At 43.4% G+C, this 24,000-nt stretch overlaps 1 protein-coding gene across 1 annotated transcript in view; it reads right to left on the bottom strand.

The window, feature by feature from the left end:
* The window catches only part of LOC127631246 (membrane-associated guanylate kinase, WW and PDZ domain-containing protein 1-like), a 76,356-nt gene that overhangs the window by 29,899 nt on the left and 22,457 nt on the right, over positions 1-24,000 (bottom strand). Inside the window, exons 10-14 of the mRNA XM_052109314.1 lie at positions 20,196-20,846; positions 15,013-15,047; positions 5,635-5,896; positions 2,712-2,803; positions 1,628-1,820 (exon numbers count right to left, since the gene is read on the bottom strand). Coding sequence (XP_051965274.1) covers positions 1,628-1,820; positions 2,712-2,803; positions 5,635-5,896; positions 15,013-15,047; positions 20,196-20,846 — 1,233 coding nt within the window. The remainder of the gene's footprint in view (positions 1-1,627; positions 1,821-2,711; positions 2,804-5,634; positions 5,897-15,012; positions 15,048-20,195; positions 20,847-24,000) is intronic.

Below are 24,000 nucleotides of genomic sequence, written 5' to 3'. Positions count from 1 at the left end.
GATATCGGAATACTGTATTGATACACATTAAAAATGTCATATGAATACACCATTGGCACCATTGAAAATCATCAATAGCATCTCAAAGTTCATCTCAAATGTTGTTCTGGTGATTATGTAATCAAAATGATCTTCTACTATTAACTCCCAGAACTGTGACAGACAGAAGACATCTGCCACTGAACGCTAGCAAACATGAAGTTCCTCAGAGCATTTCGCCTGCACGCTTTAAACCGCAAATCATTTATTACATTTAATAAAAAACACACAGTGGCTTCAACTTCTGTTTTCATTCCTATTTTGAGCCAGTTTCCCCAGAAGTGACGATTTTCTTCTCTTAAAAACATGGGATGGAAACGTACTTTATTTGCAAATAGTTTTTGCAATATTACAATTTCTCACAGAAATGACATTTGTAACTTGGATGGAAAGATGACTAATTTGTGATGATGTGTTAATAAGGGATATTAATGATTGATTGATCAAGGACTTTAACATTAAAACTTATACTTCATACAAATCATTTTGATAAATCATTGACCAAAAACACTTACTTAGTTTAATCATTTAAACCACTAATAGTTCTAAACATAAATATTATTATTATCATTATATTAATTCATTTCAGTTATAGCTTAATTTCCTGTACAGCTGCTTTGAAACAACGTCCATTGTGAAAAGCTCTATACAAATAAATCTGAGTTGACTTGCATTGATAATCAATTAATTGTTATTATTAATTTGATTAATTAAGCTTAGTGATAGTCGATTGATCAATTTCAGAAAAAATCAAGTCAAGTGATTTTTATTTGTATAACGCCGCTAGAGGGCGCACTGCCGCTTACGCGCTGCACGTCACATTTTGTCCGCATCACAGGAGAAGAACTACACAGACACACAGATGAAGATGAAGCGAGCTCAATGCAATCAGTGTTGGAGTTTCTCTATAAATTAACATTATGTTTTCTACATAAACTGTCACAGCATGTGAAAGTACACACACAGTACAGCCGGTCTGCTTGTTTTATCCCAACCTAAAATTACATCCGCACATTCAGAGAAGTGCAATGTCATGTACTGTAACACGGTGTGTTATGATATTACTTCATTTAAAAGAAAATAAATATGTCCAAAGATCTGAAATATCGTAACGTGAATTTTAAATGAACTCAAATATGTATCTTGTATACAAGTTATTATTAACAGTAATTAAACAATACACAAATTGGTACTAAACGTATTGAAATACACTGAACTGAAAGAATATTTGAGGAGGAAAATGCCAATAGTTGCATTTCTTAAGTATATAAATTTCAATTATATTTAAACAGTAGGCTACATGCACATATTATTTGGAATCCTCCATGTGCATTTTGCGATATTAACGTTAATGATTAATCGACTAATTGACCATTAATTTCCAGGATATTATGAAAATATCTGAAAATGGACTTTCTAATGTAAAGGAATGAAAACTAAAACTATTACTATTGAAACAAAACAATGAAATATTAAAAGTAAGAACAAATAAAGTGAAATTGTAAATACAAAATGAAAGAATATTTTAACCAGCATAATATTCAAAAGCATCATAATTCTAAAGTATACTGTACGTGTGTGTATTTACCACCATAACTAGTCTTGCGTCGCACAGTGAGGTTGACGTGGCCCTGTTTAGCTGCCTGCTGCATGAGTTGAACCACCAGTTGATGAGACTTGCCCACCACAGCTGTGCCATCAACACAAATGAGCTCGTCTCCAGACCGCAGACGCCCGTCCTCATCCGCCGCCCCGTACTTCACTATGTGCCCGATGTAGATCTGAAATACATATCGGGAAATTTTGAGGATGAAAGGAAAGAGGCGAGTAGGGCAGAAGAACAGTTTCGGAATATTAGCATGAAAAGCAGGACAGTTTCTGGATGCTGATTGGCTGGAGCAAACATCAAAGTCAATTTAATACAATCGTTAATCAAGTCTCCTGAGCACTTCACGTGAGGAGCGCTATTTGCCAATGTTGAACTCTCCAAATCAGTCACTTGTGAGGGTCCATGCTGGCTAGGATGCTGCCTATAAAGACAGCAGACAGCAAGGCAGCTCACTTGGTTTTGGAATAGAGCATTTGAGGATGTCATTGACTATAGCAAAACTCCAGTGCATACATAACATCTGTTTCTGCACTTTTATTTAGGTAACAATGCACAGCTCCACACTGTATAACAGGAAGTGCTGTTTTATTTGTTGTTGTTGTTGTTGTTGTTGTTGTTGTTGTTGTTGTGTGTGTGTGTGTGTGTGTGTGTGTGTGTGTGTGTGTGTGTGTGTAGCGTGTATTTATCACTTTGTGGGGACCAAATGTCCCCATAAGGATAGTAAAACCCGAAATTTTTGACCTTGTGGGGACATTTTGTCGGTCCCCATGAGGAAAACAGCTTATAAATCATACTAAATGATGTTTTTTGAAAATGTAAAAATGCAGAAAGTTTTCTGTGAGGGTTAGGTTTAGGGGTAGGGTTAGGTTTAGGGGATAGAATATAAAGTTTGTACAGTATAAAAACCATTATGTCTATGGAAAGTCCCCATAAAACATGGAAACACAACGTGTGTGTGTGTGTGTGTGTGTGTGTGTGTGTGTGTGTGTGTGTGTGTGTGTGTGTGTGTGTGTGTGTGTGTGTGTGTGTGTGTGTGTGTGTGTGTGTGTGTGTTCTAACTCACTGGTTCTCCGGGTTCGTTTCCTCCCAGGATCCTAAAACCAAAGCCAGTGTCTTTCCTCCACAGGAAAATGTCCTGCTCTTGAGAATCCGGCACTGCATATAAAAACAACTATTAATTATCTACAAACAATTAGTGGTATAACACAATATGTGTCATTTTATATTATGACAAAGGTATATATCACAAATAGTGCTATCAATTTAGCGTGATTAATTATATAAAAATTATAATAACACAACTGTAGTACTTCTAATAGCACTGTATAGTAATTCATTTGCAAACTGAAGATAACCAGTGTTTTCTAACACCTCACCCATCTACCGTGAACTCTTCCTGGCCCAATCACATTTCATGCTGACTTAGACTAACCATCGGCCAATCAGTGAGCCTGAACAGCGCATGGCTCCCACACAGGAAACAACATAATGTTCACCACAGACGCTTAGCAAGAAACGTTTAATTGTCCTGCCCATGTCAGGAAGCCACACACTGATTTTTTAAAAGGTCTGGCTGGCCTGCTTACTCTATGTGGAGCGATTAACAGGCCTGACTGGGAATTGGCACTATGAACGGGAGCCACCAGGAATCACGGTTCAATCTGCCACCAAACATGCCTGTGTGCATATGCACAACCAATCACAAGAACATAAATACAATGGTTGGCACATCACGATTTCATTTCAGGGGGTTTCAATCGATTCAAATTCTTCTTCAAAATAATTGCATGACATCGTCAATTAATTAATCAGCCTAATCTCATACCTGTATATGAATATATGCTAAGAAAGGACCTCAAATACAGTATATAATATTATTTATATATATATTTATAAACAGTATATATACAGTAAATAATATTTTGAAATGCATGATTATAATTTTTTGCAGACGAGGAAAGCATTGATTAGACAATACAAATGTGGCTTTAGAAGTTCATATATCATTGAACAAGCTCATAGTCAACAGCAATCAATTTTGCAAGAGTTTTAGAGTTTGTTCTGTTCTCAAATGATGAGTTCTTGCATTCTCTCGGCACTATTTTTTATTGTATTTACGATTTATGTATACATATGCATCAGACGGACACTTTTGAAGCATCTCACTGGTTTTCAGTATCATAAAACGCTATGTTTTTAGGACGCTGTGTCAAGATAAAAGTAGTTAAAACTATGAAAGTGGTGTCTGGAGATTGTTGCCAGCTGTCAAGAACGTATCCTGTGTGAACAGCTCTCATTCTGTGGCTGCGCTGCTTGTGAGGTTTGTTGAGGCCCCCTGACTGCCCCCTGCTGACACACCTCGGAAAAACACAAAGTTACATTTACGGAACTTCAAGTGTGAATTGCTCTGACGGTAGGAAACTACGCACTTTTTCATGGAATTTACCAATGGGTCAGGAAAAATAATTACCATACTATTTTTTATACACTGTAATTAATCACACCAAATTAACATTTAATCGACAGCCCTATCTGCAACAGTATCGTGATGCACATCTTTAATAAGTTGCAACATTCTGTGCTGATTTCATAATATACGAAAACATTGCCTACCTGCCAATAAAAATAAGCTAAAAAAACATGAAACTTAATAATTAAAACTGATTGTAAAATTCTCTTTATTAATTTGTGTGGATCGATCCAGAATCATTTAAAAAATAATCACAATCTTCCACCCCTACATTAAGCTGAAACGTTACTGGCATCATCTTTATAGCGCAAGTCAAACTACAGCTTTATTTCATACTAAATATAATGAAGACTGTGGGTGCAGGTAACATCTGATGTTGGCTAACAATGCAGAGTCCTGACAGCATCACTCTTCAAATATGAGAATGACTCAAACATAATGGATGAATCTTTTAAAGGGAAACGCACACTTGTTAAACATCATAATGAATTTGGTCAAATTTGTTCATATTATTAAAAATGGTATGACAATCATATTTTAGAATGCAACAATTAAAGGAATACATCAACTAAACATGATTAACATGCTAATAACTTTCTCCTACAATGCAAGTCAATGGGGATCAAGTTCAAGCTCCATAAACCACAACAAGGCAGCATAACTGTAATCCATACATATATTTCACATCTTCTGAAGTAATATGATTGCTTTAGGTGAGAAACAGACCAAATGTAAGCCCTTTTTCACTATCAATCTTGAAATGTACCCAAATAGAACACAGTGCACACTTCAAATGGTTGCCATGAACCATTCCCTGTTTCACTGTGTACATCACTAATACATTTTAAGCATTCCAATTTTCTAGTCTTTACCATCAACATTTTGGTGACCGCAGCCCATTTTAAAGGTAGTTAAAAAAGCTCATCCTGTGACTATTATTTCAACTCAAGTCTGCATTTTCCAAATAGCCGGACTGGGCATGGAAACAGTGAACCTGGCGACACTGTGTCTGGTTTGTGTACAGTGCTCTGCACATGTGTCAAGTATGAAAAATTGTAATCAGAGACTGCAGATGTCAAGATCTCTAGTGAAAAAGGAGTAACATTTTGGTCTGTTTCTCACCCAAAACTGATCACATCGCTTCAGAAGACATGGATTGAACCACTGGAGTTGTATTTGGATTACCTTTATGCTGCCTGAACATACTTTTTGGAGCTTGAAAGATTTGGACCCCATTGGCTTACATTGTACGAAACAAAATCATTTTTACATTCATCATCCGAGTATGTAACAACATTTCTATTTTTGGGTGAACTGCCCCTTTAAGAAGAAATGCACTAGGATAATGTGAGAGAAGACCGTGTTAACTTGTTACTCCACAATAGATGCATGCTAAAAAAAGCAATGTTGTGAAAAATACATGAGAGTAAGAGTCTGCTCTGATATGTAAGGCTGCCAGTTCAACTGATAAAGTTCAGGGCTGTAACCACTGAGAGAATGAAGGTGGGATACTCACTGCGGCTCTCGTACATGCTCCTGGACTGAGCCCAGATCTTGAAAGGGTCCGGTTTCTTCTGGAGCGTCCCATTGGCCGCTAGAGGGTCAAAGGGGGGCAGCACGGGCAGAGGCTGGTTGGGAGGTGGCGGTACGGTTGGGGGGGCCACCAGCGTGTCGCTGGGCACGACGGGACCTGGACGAGCAGGCGAGTCTGTGTGTGTGCTGCGGTGACTGCACACACTGTGCTGAGAGCTGCTCTGACTGTCCTTCCTCTCCAACTGCTGAGAGACACACACAACCAATGTTTTCATCATCATTTACTTCCTATCACTGTATGGAAAAGAGCAGCGTGAATATGCTGCTAGACATCTCCCTTTGTGGTCCACAGAAGAAAGCAAGGGTTTGGAATGACAAAGTCGAGCAAATGATGACAGAATTTTCATTATTGGTTGAACTATCCCTCAAAATGATGGGAGGAAGCACCATGGAATCATTTGAAAGGTGAATTATAGTTGTAGGATGGAGAGATACACTGCCCAACATGACAATGACATGACTGTGTCGACCTAGAAACAGGGAATGGCATGACAGAGAGAAAGGGTAAAAAGACAAATGAAGAAAGGAAGATGGAATTTAGTGCAGGATGGGGGCGGGGAGGAAAAAATGAACAAATAAAGAGGACAGAACTAAAAAAAGACAGCTCAGGGAGGGAGAGCGAGAGGAGGTACAATCACACAAGGTCGAATGATGAGTGAATGACTGAAATGCACACAATGCTTTGTGGTTGTTAGGGTGTTCTGGATGGTTGCTAGGGCGGTTCAACATGGCAATGAGTTTTAAGTGGTTATAGCACATTTCTAGATGGTTGCTAGGGTGTTCTGGGTGGTTGCTAGGGCATTTCTATATGGCTATGAGTTCTGAGCGGTTTTAGCACATTGCTATGTGGTTCTGTGGTGTTCTGGGAGATTACTAGTGTACTTTGGGTGGTTGCTAGGGCCTTGCTACAGTATGTGGTCACTAGGATGTTCTGTGTTGTGTCTGGGGTGTTGCTATCAGGCTATGACTTCTGAGCAGTTTTATCACATTGCTATGTTGTCACTATGGTGTTCTGTGTGGTTTCTGTTGTGTTGCTTTGTGAGTTCTGCGTGGTTTAAGCACATTAAGCATAGATGAAAATCATTTAGAAATGTTTAGCACATTGCTATGTGGTTCTAGGGTGTTCTTGGAGGTTGCTAAGGTACTTTGGGTGGTTGCTAAGGCATTGCTATGTGGTCATTAGGGTGTTCTGGGTGATTTCTATGGCATTGCTATTTGGCTATAAGTTCTGAGTGGTTTTAACACATTGCTGTGTGGTTGCTAGGGTGTTGCTAGGGTGTTGCTATGTGGTTACTATGGTGTTCTGGGATGTTGCCATGTGGCTATGAGTTGTGAGCAGTTTAAGCAAATTAAGCATAGATTAAAATTATCCTATCACTTAGAAATGTTTAGCACTACACCTGTTTACCTCTCCTGTGTGTTTTGTGGATTCTTTTTATGGTCTCAGCTGGAAAAATGTATTTTTATGTTTCATAGTAAAATAGTCTAATATAGTATTAGGCCTCTTCCAAACTAAACATGTATTATGAAATCTAAAATGGAAGATTTGATTTATTAACTGTTATGAAACACCCTTCATTTCTGCATTCTTTATCTACTTCTGTCACGACATCAGTAGTGGTCGACCGATATGAATTGTTTAATGTCCAATGCCGATATGATACTGTATCTATAGAGAGGAGTGAGTTCATACACGCCAACACTCCCGATTTTACCTTGTTTCACCCGATTATCCACCCCTCCTCCCGCTGTACTCCTGATTTACAATTTCTCCCAATAAACTCATAATTTTCTGCATCCACACTTCACTGTGATGTGTCCATATCAAATCAATTCGGGACGTGATTTGTCCCATAAAATGGTCAGACGGCGTCACGGCGTAATCGTTCCAGATTGTTAATTTAACACTGATACAAATTGGAAATTTTTATATATCGATTTTTATAAGGTGGGTAAGGGACCGTCTGAAAAGTCCACACATTGTGCAGAAACGTGCTAATACTACAGCGAGTGTGGTAAGGAACTGTCTGAAAAGTCCACATATTGTGCCAAAACAGTGGATATTTTTTAATGAAAAACGTTTGGTTACGTATGTAACCTCCGTTCCCCGAGGGAGGGAACGACACGTTGTGTCGGAGAAGCGACACTAGGGGTCTCTCTTGAGCGCCGATATTCACCTCTGATCTTATTGAAAAGGGCCAATGGGAGTTGGCAGTCAGTATTTGCATACCCGCCCCGGACATCACGGGTATTTAAGCGGGGCAAATCACGGGAGTTCATTCAGGATTTTTCTGAGGAGCGGAAATGGTCCGGCCACAACAGTGGCTCGGTTCAGCGACATGGCGGAGGAAAGACACAGCGTGTCGTTCCCTCCCTCGGGAGCGGAGGTTACATACGTAACCAAGCGTTCCCCTTCTGTCGCTCTCTCCACGTTGTGTCGGAGAAGCGACACTAGGGGACCCATTCCAATCTTGCCATGCGCTGAAACTTGTACGTGGACCGCCCGATACAGAGGCGGGCAGGGATTCATCCAGTGCCACGCATCGTCTGTACCTGGCTGCACGTACTCTTCCCCAATGCCCCATAAGAACATCGGAGTCCTTCTAGTTACCCTGGGAGGAACAAGGCGATGTTGCCAACATGGGAGCGGGCCAGCCTGGCTGGGCCTCTTTTCTCTCTATGTTTCTCGCATAGAGCAATCACGGCCGGGGCCCGTTACGCATATAGGGAAGGGGTCTTACCCAGACCCTCGCGGAGACCACACCTGCACTTTTTCTTGGGGAGGAAAAGTGGTAGACATGTCACACGGCCGTCTTAGGGCTCGTGTGGAAAGTATGGTGCGGCGGTAGATCCAGCCTCGAAAGGGGGGAGTTGCTACAGCACGGCGACCGAGGCAGCTGTAACTGCCTAAGGGAGACACGGGGGTCCGCTCGTAAGGGGACAGAACCATGGAATTACACACAGGGGTAGTCCGAACAGGAGGCCTTCTTATTTTACCTGTGGAGCCCCTATACCAGTACAGGGTGGCCATCAGGGTACCTGCAGTGGCTTGGGTCGGCGAGTTCCTCCGCTGTACCGTGGACCCGGAGGGCTGGGGAGGAATCGACCAGGGGCCCGACTCGGAGTGGGAAGCCCTGGGAAGAAGCGCACTACTTTACCTTGATGTCAGGAAAAGGGCTGAGCATAGCGATCCACCCGGCGGTCGGTCTACGTGTTACCCGAGTTCTACGGGCTCGGACCTGAGAAAACACGAGACACAACCGACTCAATCGCGGAGGTTGTAAAACCTCGCTGAAGGGGTTGGGTGTTGCCCAACCAGCGGCTCTACAGATGTCTGCTAGGGAGGTGCCCTTGGCCAGTGCCCACGAGGGCGCTAACACCCCTTGCTGAGTGAGCTCGGACCCGTAGGGGTAGGGGCGCGACCTGGGTGTGATAAGCCAGTGTGATGGCATCGACAACCCAGTGGGCGAGCCTCTGTTTGGAGGCGGCATTCCCTTTCTGCCGTCCCCAAAGCAGACAAAGAGCTGCTCAGAGCATCTGGTGCTCTGTGTGCGGTCCAGGTAAATCGCAGGGCGCGCACTGGACACAGCAACAAAAGGGCTGGGTCTGCCTCCTCCGGGGCAGCGCTTGCAGGTTCACTACCTGATCTCGGAATGGTGTGGTAGTAACCTTGGGCACATAGCCCGGTCGCGGTCTTAGGATCACAGGCGTATCTGCGGACCGAACTCCAGGCAAGTGTAAGCTGACAGAGAGCGCTTGCAGGTCCCGACCCTCTTAATGGAGGCTGGCCGATCAGCAGGGCCGTCTTAGAGAGAGGGCCCTGAGTCCAACTGATTCGAGTGGCTCGAAGGGAGGTCTCTGGAGTCCTGCCAAGACTACCGAGAGATCCCAGGAGGGAACTAGGCCTGGCGGGAGGGATTCAACCTCCGGAGCCTCTCAGGAACCTGAGGATCAGGTGCGTGCTTACCCAAAGACTTGCCGTCTACAGGATGCGTGGTGGTGCGATGAGCGGCAACATACACCTTGAGGGTGGGCGGGGACAGCCTCCTGTCCAGCCTCTCCTGTAGGAACAGAAGCACTGACCTAATCGCACATCTCTGCGGGTCTTCGACTCGGGAAGAACACCAATCTGCGAACAAAGCGCCACTTTAGAGCGTAAAGGTGCCTGGTAGAGGAGCTCTGGCTTGGTTGATGGTATTCTAGCGATTGCGCCGGTAAGCCGGCTAGCTCTTCCGCATCCGTCCAGGGACCAGGCGTGGAGGTTCCAGAGGTCTGGGCGGGTGCCAGAGCGTGCCCTGTCCCTGAGAGAGGAGGTCCTTTCTCAGGGGAATTCGCCAGGGAGGAGCTGTCGCGAGGAGCCTGAGTTCCGAGAACCAAGTCCGAGTGGGCCAGTAGGGGGCCACCAGCGTGACTTGCTCCTCGTCCTCCTGACCTTGCACAGCACCGGTGCAAGAAGGCTCACTGGGGAAATGCGTGCTTGCGCGGCCCGAGGAGCCAGCTGTGTGCCAGCGCGTCTGTCGAGGGAGCCTCTGTTAGGAGCATACCAGAGCGGGCAGTGGGAGGTTTCCTGGGCGCGAACAGGTCTACCTGGGCCTTGCCAAACCGTTCCCAAATCAGCTGGACCGACTGGGGTGAAGCCTCCACTCCCTGCCGGGCAGGCGTTGTCGTGATAGCGGCGTCCGCTACTGGCGTGAGCTTGACTTGAGTAAGCTGCTGGCTCCATAGGAGGAGGCGGCGGGCAAGTTGTGACATGTGGCGGGGCGTCGCGCGCCTTGGCGATTATATGCGCCACCACCGTGGTGCTGTCCAATCTCATGAGGACATGTTTGTCCCGAACTAGCGGGAGGAACTTCCTGAGAGCAAGAAGGGCGGTCAGCAACTCCAGGCAATTGATGTGCCAGCGCAGCGGGGCCCCTTTCCAATGGCCCGCTGCTGCGTGCCCGCTGCACTACGGCACCCCACCGGACCGGAGGCGTCGGTTGTGACCAGGGCAGCGTCGGGACACCTGCTGCAGGGGCACTCCTGCCCGTAAAAAGCAGAGGTCTGTCCAGGGTCGGAGTGTTTTGAGGCAGGCGTGGGTGATCCTTACCCGATCGTGCCGCGGTGCCATGCTTGTCTCGGGACTCGAGTCTGGAGCCAGTGCTGGAGTGGTCTCATATGCATCAACCCCAGCGTAGCGACCGCCATGGGAGGGCGCCATATGCCCCAGGAGCCTCTGGAAAAGTTTTAGAGGGACCACTGTTCCTGGCTTGAAGGAGGCGAGGCAGTCCAGCACCGACTGAGCACGCTTCGCTCGTGAGGCGTGCTGTCATTGAGACTGAGTCTAACTCCAACCCGAGAAAGAGATGCTCTGAACGGAGTGAGCTTGCTCTTTTCCCAGTTGACCTGAAGCCCCAAGCGGCTGAGGTGCGGAGCACCTGGTCTCTGTGTGTGCATAGTAACTCTCGAGAGTGTGCTAGGATGAGCCAGTCGTCGAGGTAGTTGAGAATCGCGGATGCCGGCTACTACGTGGCGGGGCAAGGGCAGCCTCTGCGACTTTCGTGAAGGCGAGGGGACAAAGACAGGCGAAGGGGAGGACCTTGTACTGAAGCGCCTGGCCGTCGAGCGCTGAACCGTAGGAAGGGTCGATGTACGTGGCAGAATTGAGGCGTGGAAATCTGCGTCCTTCAGGTCCACCGCTGCGAACCAATCTAGATGCTGAGCGCCAGCCAGAATATTTCTCTGCGTAAGCATTTTGAGCAGGAGTTTTAACAAGGCCTGATTGAAAACTTCGCAAGTCCAGGATTGAGTACGTAAGCCGCCGCCTTTCTTGGGTACAATGAAGTAAGGGCTGTAGAAACCCTTCCTCATTTCGGTTGGAGGGCCGGGCTCTACAGCGCCCTTGGCTAAGAGAGTTCGCAGTTGGAGGGATCTGGCGTGCTCGCCGTGTACTGCTGAAGCGGGCGCCCTGAAGGGGGCGGGAGCTGGGCAAACTGAATTGCGTAACTGAGTCGAATGGTCCAGTGCAGCCAGCGTGATGCGTTGGGAAGCGAAGCCACGCTTCCCAACTCTGCGCTAGGGGCACCAAAGGGGCGAGTATTTTGGGCGTACCGGCGGGGCCTGCAGCGGGCGGAACAGGTAATGCAGCGTCAGGCGGCCGTTGCGGCCTGAGGCTGAGGTGCTGAGAATAGACTCAAAGCACTTACGTTGCTCACGCGCACCGGCAGGGCGGGTTCTTGACTGAGGAGGAGGTCTGATGTTGGCGTCCTCTGGACTCGTCTGAACCGGCCGGCCGGTGGGACAGTCGTGGGCAGGCGGAAGGCGGGATCGCCGCATCCGGTGTACGGGACTGTTGTGATCTGAAAGCACATTGCCGTGAAAGCGGCATTTGCGAGCCAGGTGACCCAGAGGCAAAGGAAATAGCTCTTTTATTGAGAATGTGGGTACCACAGCCCCGTCAGGGGTGTGGCAAATGAAAAAACAAAGGATTCTCCTCCGGCCCTCCACCGGGGGCGGGCGGTCTTACCACCTCCGGAGCTAGCGTCTTGGCTCTGGGTCGGCTGTCTCAGGAGCGGCAGGAGCCTTCCGGGTCCTGGAGGGGTTACGTGAGACAGGGGCGTCGCCGCCTGCGGAGTGCTTCGGCGCTGGGGCTGAGAGCTGGGCCGGGTTGAGGCGGAGCAGGAGCTGGTTTCCTCGTAGGGGGCGCCCTCGGCGGACAGGCGGGGCAGGGCCCGTGGCGGCAGGTCTCGGCGGGGGCATGATGTCGCGAAATGGCCTCCGTCTGCTTCTTCACCTGAGGAGAACTGTTGGGCGAAGTCCTCGATGGTGTCACCGAAAAGGCCAATTTGGGAGACAGGTGCATCCAGGAAGTGGTTTTTGTCAGCCTCACGCATCTCGACCAGGTTGAGCCAAAGATGGCGTTCCTGGACCACTAGGGTGGCCATCGTCTGTCGAGTGCCTGCGCTGTGGCCTTAAGTCGCTCTCAGGGCGAGGTCGAGTGCGCTGGCGCAGTTCCTGCAGCACATCAGGATCAGGTCCACCCCTGTGCATGTTTCTGAGAGCTTTGTCCTGGTGGACTTGCAGGAGGGCCATTGCATGCAGAGGCGGAGGCAGCGGCGTCCAGCCGTAGTGTAGGCCTTGGCGTTAGCGAGGATGTTGTCCTACAGGGCTTGGATGGGAGTATGAGGCGACCCTGCCAGGAGGTAGGGCTACCAGGGCATAGATGGTGCGCAACTGCCCTATCAACCTGGGGAATCGCGTCGTACCGTGGGCTCTCCGCCGTCGAGGGTGGAGAGAGTGGAGCGGGTGGCACCTAGACGGCGGAGGCGGGGCTCTCCACGTGGGCGTCAGCTCATCATGCACCTCCGGGAAGAAAGGGACCGGGGGATCGCGAGGCGCATGAGCGGTGCGCTGCCCCAGAAACCAATCATCCAACCGAGAAGGCTGTGGGAAGGATGGAGGGTTCCAGTCCAACCCCACGCTCAAGGCGGCCGGGCAAGCATGTCGGACATCTGGCGTCGGCCTCAGCCTGGGCCTGCTGGCCCGAGCGGCAGTCCAGGGAGTCCTCGGCATCAGACACCGCACTCTCCGATGCAGTGGCGAGCTCATCTGCTCGGACTCGGGAGGATAGACAGCCGGGCCGTGAGGCGAGCCGCTATAGCCGCTGGCGTGGGCGGAGACCAGCGGCGTGTCGAGAACGGGAGGTTCGCGGGGGCTACCGGCGAAACTGCACCGCTGCCGCCCCAAATCGCCCCAGCGCCAACCGCACCATCCTTAATCCCGTGGGAAGAAGGAGCAATCGCGAGGTGCAGCTGGGGTAGCTGCTTTCTGTTGAAAGCGAGCAGCGACCATAACATGGTCATGGTCATGTTCTCGCGGTGAGAACATGAACCATCCTACAACGCCGCCTCGGTGTGATTGCGGCCCAAACACACGAGACAGCGCCTGTGGCTGTCTGAAGCAGAGAGCACTCTACGCATCCAGGAGCGACACAGAGGCGGAAAGGCATCTTGAAAAAGGCGTGTCCTTAAAAGGGCGTTCAAGCGCCGCTGTGTTTGCTCTTTTAGAAAACTACTCTTTTAGTAAAAACTCTTTTAATACACAGTGTGTGTGTGTGCGTGTCTGCGCTGTCGTAGCGCTAAGGGCAACAATGCACGCCGTGCACTGAGAAGGAGAAAGCAGCTGTTGTGCGCCGTCAAGATCCAACAGCATGCAGAACGTCAGAGGAAAACAGGAGCGTTTAAGTGGCGTGTAACTTCGCAGCAAACTGCAGACAGACCATCGGCTCGAAGAAATTTTCTGAATGAACTCCTGTATTTGCCCCGCTTAAATACCCGTATGTCGGGGCGGGTATGCAAATACTGACTGCCAACTCCCATTGGCCCTTTTCAATAAGATCAGAGGTGAATATCAGCGCTCAAGAGAGACCCCTAGTGTCGCTTCTCCGACACAACGTGGAGAGAGCGACAGAAGGGGAACAGACAGTTCAATATAAATGTTCAATAAGATGTACAAAATTTCACAGATCCAACATCGCATGAATGCGGTCATTAAGTCATAAAGACAAGAAGTACAGGTGAAGGGAAAAAAAAAATCCTAAAAAAAGTAAATAACAAAACAAACAAACAAAAATGTAAAAAACACATAGGAACCAACAGAGATGTATATGTAAATAAGATAAAGATAAGTAATCAAATTTCGTTTTTTAAATATAAATCATGGGTCAGAAAAGTTCTAAGCATATAAAAAGGATATACACTTTTTATTATTAATAACTCAAAAAGCATTTATTGCTAAAACTGAGAAGGCTATGGTAAGGGACAATCTTAATACACAGTCAATGTCTTGGAATTTTTCATCTTTACTGTAGTATTATTGACTAGTACTGTTGCGCCCTATTTGTAAATTATGCAGTCTGCGTGGTGCACCTACTCCCTATGGGGACACCATCTTACCCTAAGGGGGCACCAAAAACTACACAGGCTGCCGTTCCTCACACTATGACCCCTCCTCACATTATTTGAAAAATGTGCCTCATCCATTTGCAATACTGTCAGTAGACACCAGGTGAAATGGCCACTTCTGCTACTGAGCCAATCAGACAAGCTTATCGACCCATGCTGATCAACTCAAAATGACCAAACCAATTAGGTTAGGGAAGTCAAAGAACATAAGTGTAAGAAATAGACACTGACAAGCAGAGAAAGTTCAAGACTAATATCACAAGACAGACATTCTCACACATGAGACGCGTGGAGAGGAAATAAAGGAGTGATCGGTAAATGAGAAGAGAGAAAGACAGATACAAATGAAGTTGTCTTACCAGCACTTTAGGGCTTCTCTTGGGCTGCAGGACTCCTGTGAGACAGCGGCAGAGAGACAGAGAGATCATCACATTATACAAACACAAAGCCTTTACATCACACACAGAGGGGCACAGCTTCAGTTTCTCTTCTGCATCACTCGCTGGATGCAGGTGCAGTCCTGTAGCGTGTGTGTGTGTGTGTCTGTGCTGGAGTGGATGTGTGATCAGCTGCTGCCTGAGGATGCTGCTCCACTCACCCGCCTGTGAGTGAGTGTGTGTGTGTGCTTTCAGTTTGTTCCGCCCCTTTCTTTCTGTGACATCCACCGCCTTCTCATGCATGCACACACACACACACACACACACATGCAAGTGTTATTTTTAATTTTACACCTACTCTGCCCCTGTACACACACACATATTAGCTCATTAATACTGCAATTAATTCAATTCACACAATCTCTTCTACATGTTGTCATGCATGAATACAAATATTATGTTAATTTAGGGCTGTCAACTGATTAAAATTTTTTATCAAAATAATTACATGACATCATCATATCTGATTGGATTCGATCAGCACTCGGACGCTTTACTGTTGATATCACTCCGCTTGTGTTCGTGGTGTTCTAAATTAAAGTGTAAGATCAGCACAGATGTGTAATAGAGTATGTGTGTCTTTTCATTTATCCCTGTTACGTTGAAATATTTTAGCCAGCAGGTGGCAACAGAAGAACATTTTTATGTGTTATGAGCCAGATAAGTTTGACATTTACTGAGTCAGCGAGCGGTTTCTTTGAAGTCATCGGCATTGTCTCTCACTCCATGATCGCTCGGATTACTATTACACTACAGCTGGGAAGTAGAGTTAAACTAACAGCTTCAGCATTAAGGCCTATCACAGCTGAGAGACACAACAGATGGAGCAATCACACATCCTCAGGGTGCTTGCCTACCCGACTTTCCACGTAAAGGACGTGCAACGCAAATCACGTCATCAGCAGTGTGCGCAAACACTGAACAGTGTCTTTAAATGCGCAGAATGCACATGCACTTGGTATTATTTGCACTCATTTGTGTGTTTTTTTGGTCTAAACTCCTGAAGAGAAATAAACTGATGTCTTATACAGTCTGCGCGCATACAAACTGTTGTAATTCCTACACCGTTCACCTGATTTGGATGTAAATACCCTCAAATTAAAGCTGAAACTCTGCAGTTAAAGCACATCTTGTTCGTTTCATTTCAAATCCATTGTGGTGGTGTATAGAGCCAAAAAGATTAGAATTGTGTCGATGTCCCAATATTTATGGACCTGACTGTAGACATACAGCACTCTTGCTTGTGTGATATTACTTTAACATACCTTTGTCTGTGTGTTTGTGTGTGTGTGTGTGTGTGTGTGTGTGTGTGTGTGTGTGTGTGTGTGTGGTAGATAGATAGATAGATAGATAGATAGATAGATAGATAGACAGACAGACAGACAGACAGACAGACAGACAGACAGACAGATAGATAGATAGATAGATAGATAGATAGATAGATAGATAGATAGATATACACATTCAGATAAAAATATATTGCATTATTGTGGCAGAGAGTAAAACATTGACTAGACAGTTCAAAAAGTGTCTTTAAAAGTAAATATAATGTTTTGTTTTGATTCTTATGAAACATTTGTTCTTTCTGCCAGCGTTCTCTTATACAGCTGTAAAGAATAGTAAAATGAAGGAATTTGTGGTGCTTTTTCTTTTAGTTTGTTGTGAAGGGTTCATTAGTGTTGGGTAAGTTCCTCAAAAAAAGTTATTCATTACAAATTTCTAATTACTACTCTAAAACTGTAATCAGATTAATTTAATGACAGACTTATCTGGATACCTATTATATACTTTACTGATTTCCTCTAAACCACAATAAGGAATTTTCACCTTCACGTTTTTAGGGGTCTCGTTCAGCAGGGGGCAGTCAACACAACTCCAGCTGTACAGACAACAAACCACACTCACTGACAAGCAGACACACAAGATGAGGACTCGTTCTTGTGTTCAAACACAACTGGTCAGAGCGTAAATCCGAACGCAGGAATCTCAAGACATGTTTTTTTTTTTATTTCAAACTTTGTTTAACTTAATACAGTGACCTAAAAATATTGTTTATGGCGCAAAGCAAACAAAGTGAGATGCACCAAAAGATTGCGTGTGACTGTATATCGCCTCCTGAAACCACTTTTTGTATTGCCTAATCAAAGCTTTACTCATCTGCCATGATAATGTCATGCATTTTAATAATCTGAATGACTATATTTGAAATCATTTAAAAATAAATATTTATAATAATTTTATAATTATTAGATGACTGTTTTTCATTTGGAGACCTTTCTCTGCAAATATTGATTTAGGTGATTAATACGATAATTAATCAGCACATCTTGTTATTAATTTAATTAAACATTTTAATCATCTGACAGCCCTAATAGTACTATTTTAGACAAATATGTGACTCGTGTAATTAAGTAACTTAATTAAAAGTCATTAATTGTAATCTTATTACAAAATTTGAAAGGAAAGCACTACACTCATTTTTGTATTAAAAATAGTAATTTGATTACAATAATTCATTATTTTGTAATTAAATTGTAAATGAATTAGAGTTTGACGTGGGGTATACATGTTCAAGTCATGTAATATCTGACACACTCAGCTACAGTACAGTACTGTAATTTCATTACTCTCTCTCTCTCTCTGCATTTACTCTTATCTGAGTATCGTCATGGAAACAACAGAGTGGCAAGATGGAGAGATATACAGTACTGCACACCGCAGGGAGTGTGTGTGTGTGTTTTCTGTTACTGATTTCTCATTTTACTATTCAATTTCTTTTTTTTTCTTTTTTTTTTACCAGTTCTTTTAGCTTTTCTACTCTTTATACTTATAAGTATTTGTCTTTAATACAGGAAACATCAAAAAGTAGTTTTAGTTGTTGTTCACATTTTACATTATAATAACAATAACTGTATTTACTAACTGTATTTTAGAGGGATCTGATATGAGCATAGAGAAGAGATTAAACAGAAGATTATCACAAATGCAGCACAAGCGAAGTTATGCGTTGAAGTTGAATTCTTAGGGTAAGGGATTTGTTCATCTCAGCATGAGCAACAGTAACAGTGATGCTTCCTTTTGCAAACACCATTAATAATAAAAGGTGAAGTGAATATGAAGAGGAGGAAAAACTATGAAATGTGTGTTGAGGAACCTTGAACATGACGTGGAAGTGCTCACCGGACATTGGCTTCTTTGTAGCTCTATTCACTTGCTTCACACTCACAATCTCTCTCCCACACACACACACACACACACTCATTTGTCATATTCTTCCTTTGGTTTCAATGTCCCTTTCCATCTCTCATAAACCCTCTATACTGCTGCTCGCAAAACAGATCTTCACACCCACACACATAAACGCACCCACACACACACAACTCTTTCAAGCAAATCTTTATCTTTATGGCAAGTCTAATTAATTACATAAAGGCTGAATAGAATATTTAGATTTCAACAGACACAAAAACTCATGAATGAATGTAAATGACTAAGTTCAGGCTTGAAACTGAATGCTGCAAGCTGATAGGTTCTTTGACTTGTAATGATGTAGCCAATCAATATGCGCACTATGGGTTTTTTCTCAGAAACTCTCCTCCACCCCAGCTCCACATGTCTAGTTCACCAAGACCACAATCCTATCAATATGTCAAACTTACATTAACATGAGAGTTGTCATGACCGAACTGATGTCATGAAGTTCTGAAGTCAACATGAATCTGCATGCTAAATGCACTACAATTTAACGAAGAAGATTTTACGACATAAAGCGCCTAAAGCACGATGAATAAGTGCTAAATATGCTTCTCGTGTGGTACGTAGATTTGCGCGGGATAACTGAAGGCTGGAATCACTTGCGACTCGCGGAATCCATCGAGAATCTCTCGTGCAAGTGATGCGCTCTTCTCTATCCTACTACTGTATACTGGAGCATGTGCGCATGTGTCAACTGGGTTTCACTCGATATATGAGCTCTGGTGACAGGATAGAGCAGAGCGGAACACATCCACAATTAAACTGGGCTCACCACGATATCATGACGCACAAGCCTCATGTGACCCATTTGAATTGTACATGACAGTTTTCTATTTTAAAGCACTATGGAGCAATTCATCCATTTCAAACCCCTACAGCACATTCAGACATTCTGAACAGCACTGATGAGGGAAAGAGAAACACCTGCATCAGCATCAATTACAAGACTTTCACATCTCCACATCAACACACACTAACTAACATTTATCACAACTTTAATAGACTTTTTTCATTACAACTTTGGATGTGGTATTAAAGTTGTTTTTAAATATGTTTAGGCTATTAGTTTTCATAACAGTTAAAAAAACAGTTTATTTTTTTAGAAAGATGACCTAACTAACAACTGAGGAGCCATCCATCCATTAACTATGGTTAACACAAGGTCAAGTAAGCTACAATGTAGAATAAAAGTCTGGACCTTCATAAATTATGAAGAAAGTCATGTGTAATATTGTAATATATAAAACTATATCTTTTATGAAGTAGGAAACAAACATATTTACTATAGTTATAAAGAATTTTAAAATAAATTCTGTTGAGTTCAGAAGTTTCTAGATGCTCAGATGATTAAAAAACCCTGCATACAATATAAACGTATCAACAGGTTTACAACATACCACTCACCGCCACAGTAACGTTCACTGGCTGTTTGTTAAAGGAAATGCTAATAAAAAAACATACTAAAATATGTCACTACATTTATTGGCCCAATGATTAAAGCAATGAAGATACATATTGTGCATATGTCAAATCATACAGGCCCATTAAATCAGTTTTATAATAACTTTTATTAACATTATATTATGCTTAAAAAATCATTAAAACTCCATTACTGACCATTTCCACCATTAACAGCTGCTGCTCTGAAGAACCCAGAAGCGTGTTCGCCTGCAGTGTGACGTCAAAGTCATTTCATCAATATTACTGGTTAATATTATTCACTTCGCCCACACAGCCTTGGTTACATCCGCAGGAAGGCAGGTTTCACAGGCAGAGCACGTTATTACTATTCTGACAACAAACATGATTTTTGTTCTGGAACATATGATTAAATAGGGTCATGTGCTCACCTCTCTGCACCAGCATAGAGACTTCACCTCCTTGTGGGCATTTGCTGAGGAGATCCACCGCCTGGTTGTGGCTCATGCCCTGAACGCTCCTCTTGTTCACCTCCATCAGGATATCTCCCTCCTTCAGCCCTCGGCATCGCTGGTAATCCACGATCTGCTTGACCTTTTGGCCTCCTCCAATCAGACTGTCAGCGATGGTGAAGCCGAAGCCTTTATCGCCCTTCTCGATGTGAACTGTAATCAGCTCGGGCTGTGTCGCTATGGACGACGCTAGAGTCACGACATCATTGCCGTAGCTGAGGCAGCCATTGCCAGACACTAACAGTGCGGTGTCCGTGGCGGGGATGTAAGGTGCGGGCTCGTGGCTGGGCGCCATGCCAGCGGTCGAAGCGCCAGTTGCCATCTGAACAGGCAGGCCAGGGATGGGCTCGAACCCCTCCTGACCGTTCACTATGATAGGCTCGTTGTCGTGGATGGCCACAGAGGTGACCAGGCTGGTGTTGGGGTCATCGGGGTCAAAGGGCAGCGGGTAGCCACGGCACAGCTCCAGCTGGACCATGGAGCCGATCGGGATAAACTGAAATATCTTCACCACCTGAGCGTGAGTGTATCCCAGCACGATTGTGTCATTCACACTCACGATGACATCACCTGAGAGACACAAATCACATGAATATAGTTAGCAAATCCTTCGGCTCTGCCTTTTTCCGCTGATGTAAACAAAGACGTTCTCGCATGTGCACCAGATTCAAACGGGTGATTTTCAGTGAAATAACACTTACATTTCAAACTGCTTCTCACACCGCACTATTTAATGGATTCAGAAGACTAGAACTATAGTGCACGGTGATATGGACCAGTTTATTGATGCTTTTATGTGCTTTTAGAGCTTGATGGTCACAATAACGATTCAGTTCCACAGATGAAAAATATACAGGTTTGTGACAACTTAATGGTGAATAATGATGCCAGAATTTGCCCCAGCAAGCACGAACACTTTTTTATTTATTGTATTTTTTATATATATATTATTTAGTATATACTTAAAATATTTATGTATTTTTACCTAGAGCTGTTTATTTATCATGTTAATTCATTTAGTGTGATTAATTATATGAAAAATAACATGTTAAAAAAACACAATTAATGATAATCCCAACTCAAACATTATTTCCGTAATAAGAAATATTCCCACCATCGGAGCATTTCAAGTTTGATGTCGGTCCTTGATGTTTTAGTGAATCTGTGTCAGTAGGGGGCAGTCAGCACGACTCCAGCTGTACAGAAAACCAACGAGAGCAGCACAGTCTTCCACAGATGACAAGCTCTTGTGCTCAGACAACTGAACCGAACACAACAGAATGACGGGATCTCCAGACATGTTTTTCAACATTTGAAACTACATCTAACTTGATCCAAGTGCTTATGACTAGAATCTATGATACTGAAAACTAGTGAGACACTCCAAACATGTCTGTCTGATGCACGAGTACAAAGACCAACAATTCAAAATAGAGCAGACAACAGTAGACCAATAATGAAAATTGTGTTTTCTATTGCCATTTTTAATTGTATTGTCTGCTTTACTTACTACCACATATATATTTATATTTATGCATTTGGCAGACGCTTTTATCCAAAGCGACTTACTACAGCGACAATCCCCCTGGAGCAACCTGGAGTTAAGTGTCTTGCTCAAGGACACAATGGTAGTGGCAGTGGGGTTCGAACCAGTGTAATTCTGATTACCAGATTACCAGTTATGTGCTTAGACCACTACACCACCACCACTCCACATATGTACACACTACTGTTCAAAAGTTTTACTTACTCATTCTTTATTATATATTTTTTACAGTTTTTTACAGAATAGTACAGTCATCAAAACTATGGAATAACATAAATGGAAATATGGGAATTATGTTGTGACTAAACAAAATCCAAAATAAATCAAAACTGTGTGATATTTGATCTTCTTCACAGTAGTCACACTTTGTCTAGAATTTGCAGACATGAACTCTTGACATTTTCTCAAGCAACTTCTTGAGGAATCACACCGAGATGCTTCTAAACAGTATTGAAGGAGTTCCCATCTATGCTGGGCACTTACTGGCTGATTTCTTTATTATTTGGTCCAAGTCATCAATTAAAAAACGTTTTTTTATTACATTTTAGTTTTATAATGAAATAAATGAATATGTTGGCACAATTATATTTTCGTCTACAAAACTAATTTCAAACATTTAATCATACGCATTCAGACCAAAAGATTTTTAAGATCCCGAGAAACATTTCAGTCAAGTGACTCCAAACTTTTGACGGTAGAGAAATATCTGCGTTATAATATTTATTATATATTATATTTTAATTATTATATTCAAAATCATCTTTGGCTGCCTTTTTTTTTGTAAATATTGATATGTATTATTAATGACATTAGTTAATGGGCACACAATATAATTAATTTAATCAAATTTAATTTCCTAACCGAAACGGAACCTCATAAACGGCAATTCACAACACATGCAGAAACTCACATGAAGCGGACCGGAAACTCATATTTCATTCTAATAGTGTTTGAAAGAAAGAACCACAATGGACTTATAAGCATAAAAAGACACAAACATTGGGTAACATTTTTCATTTTAACTAAATTGAACAATTTTTATTAATATATTTCAGTAGATTTGTTTCTGGACGATTTTTTTCATTTGAATTTACGCTTTTGACTTTATTTTTTAAAATAGTGGAATTGATGTTTCACATTAAATATTAGCAGACGCTGTAGTTGGATACACTGTCAGTCCACCAATGGTTGAATATAAAAGAGAAAACAAATGTTCACAGCACTTGGCTTTATGCCACCATCAGTCTGATAAGCTGAACATGTGTGGAACTGTGCACGGCTGCGCACTCCAACGTAACATAGGTTAGCAACACAGAGACCGTGTACCGCTAGAGAGCGCCGCATGCTCACAGCACTGACTGACGTCACTATTTTAAACTGAGCTTTTTGCTTCTTGCATTTTCAACTACACTGAGATTTTTCTGATATCTGGAGGTGTTTATACAAACAAATTGACTGATATACTAAAAACAATTTCTAGATAAACATGACTATTTCTTGATACTGATTTCTAAACAAATATCTAGATTGACTTGATTTAGATAAAAATAATACCTAAATTTGCTTTGAGGTATCTTGTAGTTTTGTCTATTATTTCTGAACATTAGTGTTATTTTAAATGAATTAGATTTAAATGTATTTTACTTTTACGCCATTGACCACTTTCTGTATATTGCAATTTTTTTCTGCATTTCTGTTACACACCTTTGTTTCCTATAATGACATTTTTTTTGTAACAGGTTGCCTTTGATAAGGAATATGTTAAATGAATCAAGTCTTAGTTACGTTTTTGAAATAATACCATAAAATGTAGGAAAATTGAATCGAGAATTGTAAATCATAAATGGTCCTTAAGTTTTTGTTTTTTTTGCCATATCACCCAGCCCTAGTCACAATGCATTCTGGGATTGTCTTCTCCACAAAGGCAGCATAATGTTGCAGCTGCCACCGTTTGGAACTGCTTTTGGGTAGAGGATGTGTCTAAAATGCCTTGTTGTGTTTCTTGCTGTACCTACGGGATGTCCGATGTTAAACAAATCATCCTTTTGAACGGGCTCCTTTTAATTAAGTTAAATTAACTGATTTAAAAAATGCTTGTGAAAAATGTTGGAACATTTTGAGTGATTTGAATGAATCAGTTTCAAATTGAAATGAGCCGTCCAAACAAATCAATTAAGG

The sequence above is a fragment of the Xyrauchen texanus genome, chromosome 37 (genome assembly GCF_025860055.1).
Source record: "Xyrauchen texanus isolate HMW12.3.18 chromosome 37, RBS_HiC_50CHRs, whole genome shotgun sequence".
Taxonomy (NCBI): Eukaryota; Metazoa; Chordata; class Actinopteri; order Cypriniformes; family Catostomidae; genus Xyrauchen; species Xyrauchen texanus.
The sequence above is the reverse complement of the archived record's forward strand: the minus strand, read 5'-3'. Positions and strand labels throughout refer to the sequence as shown.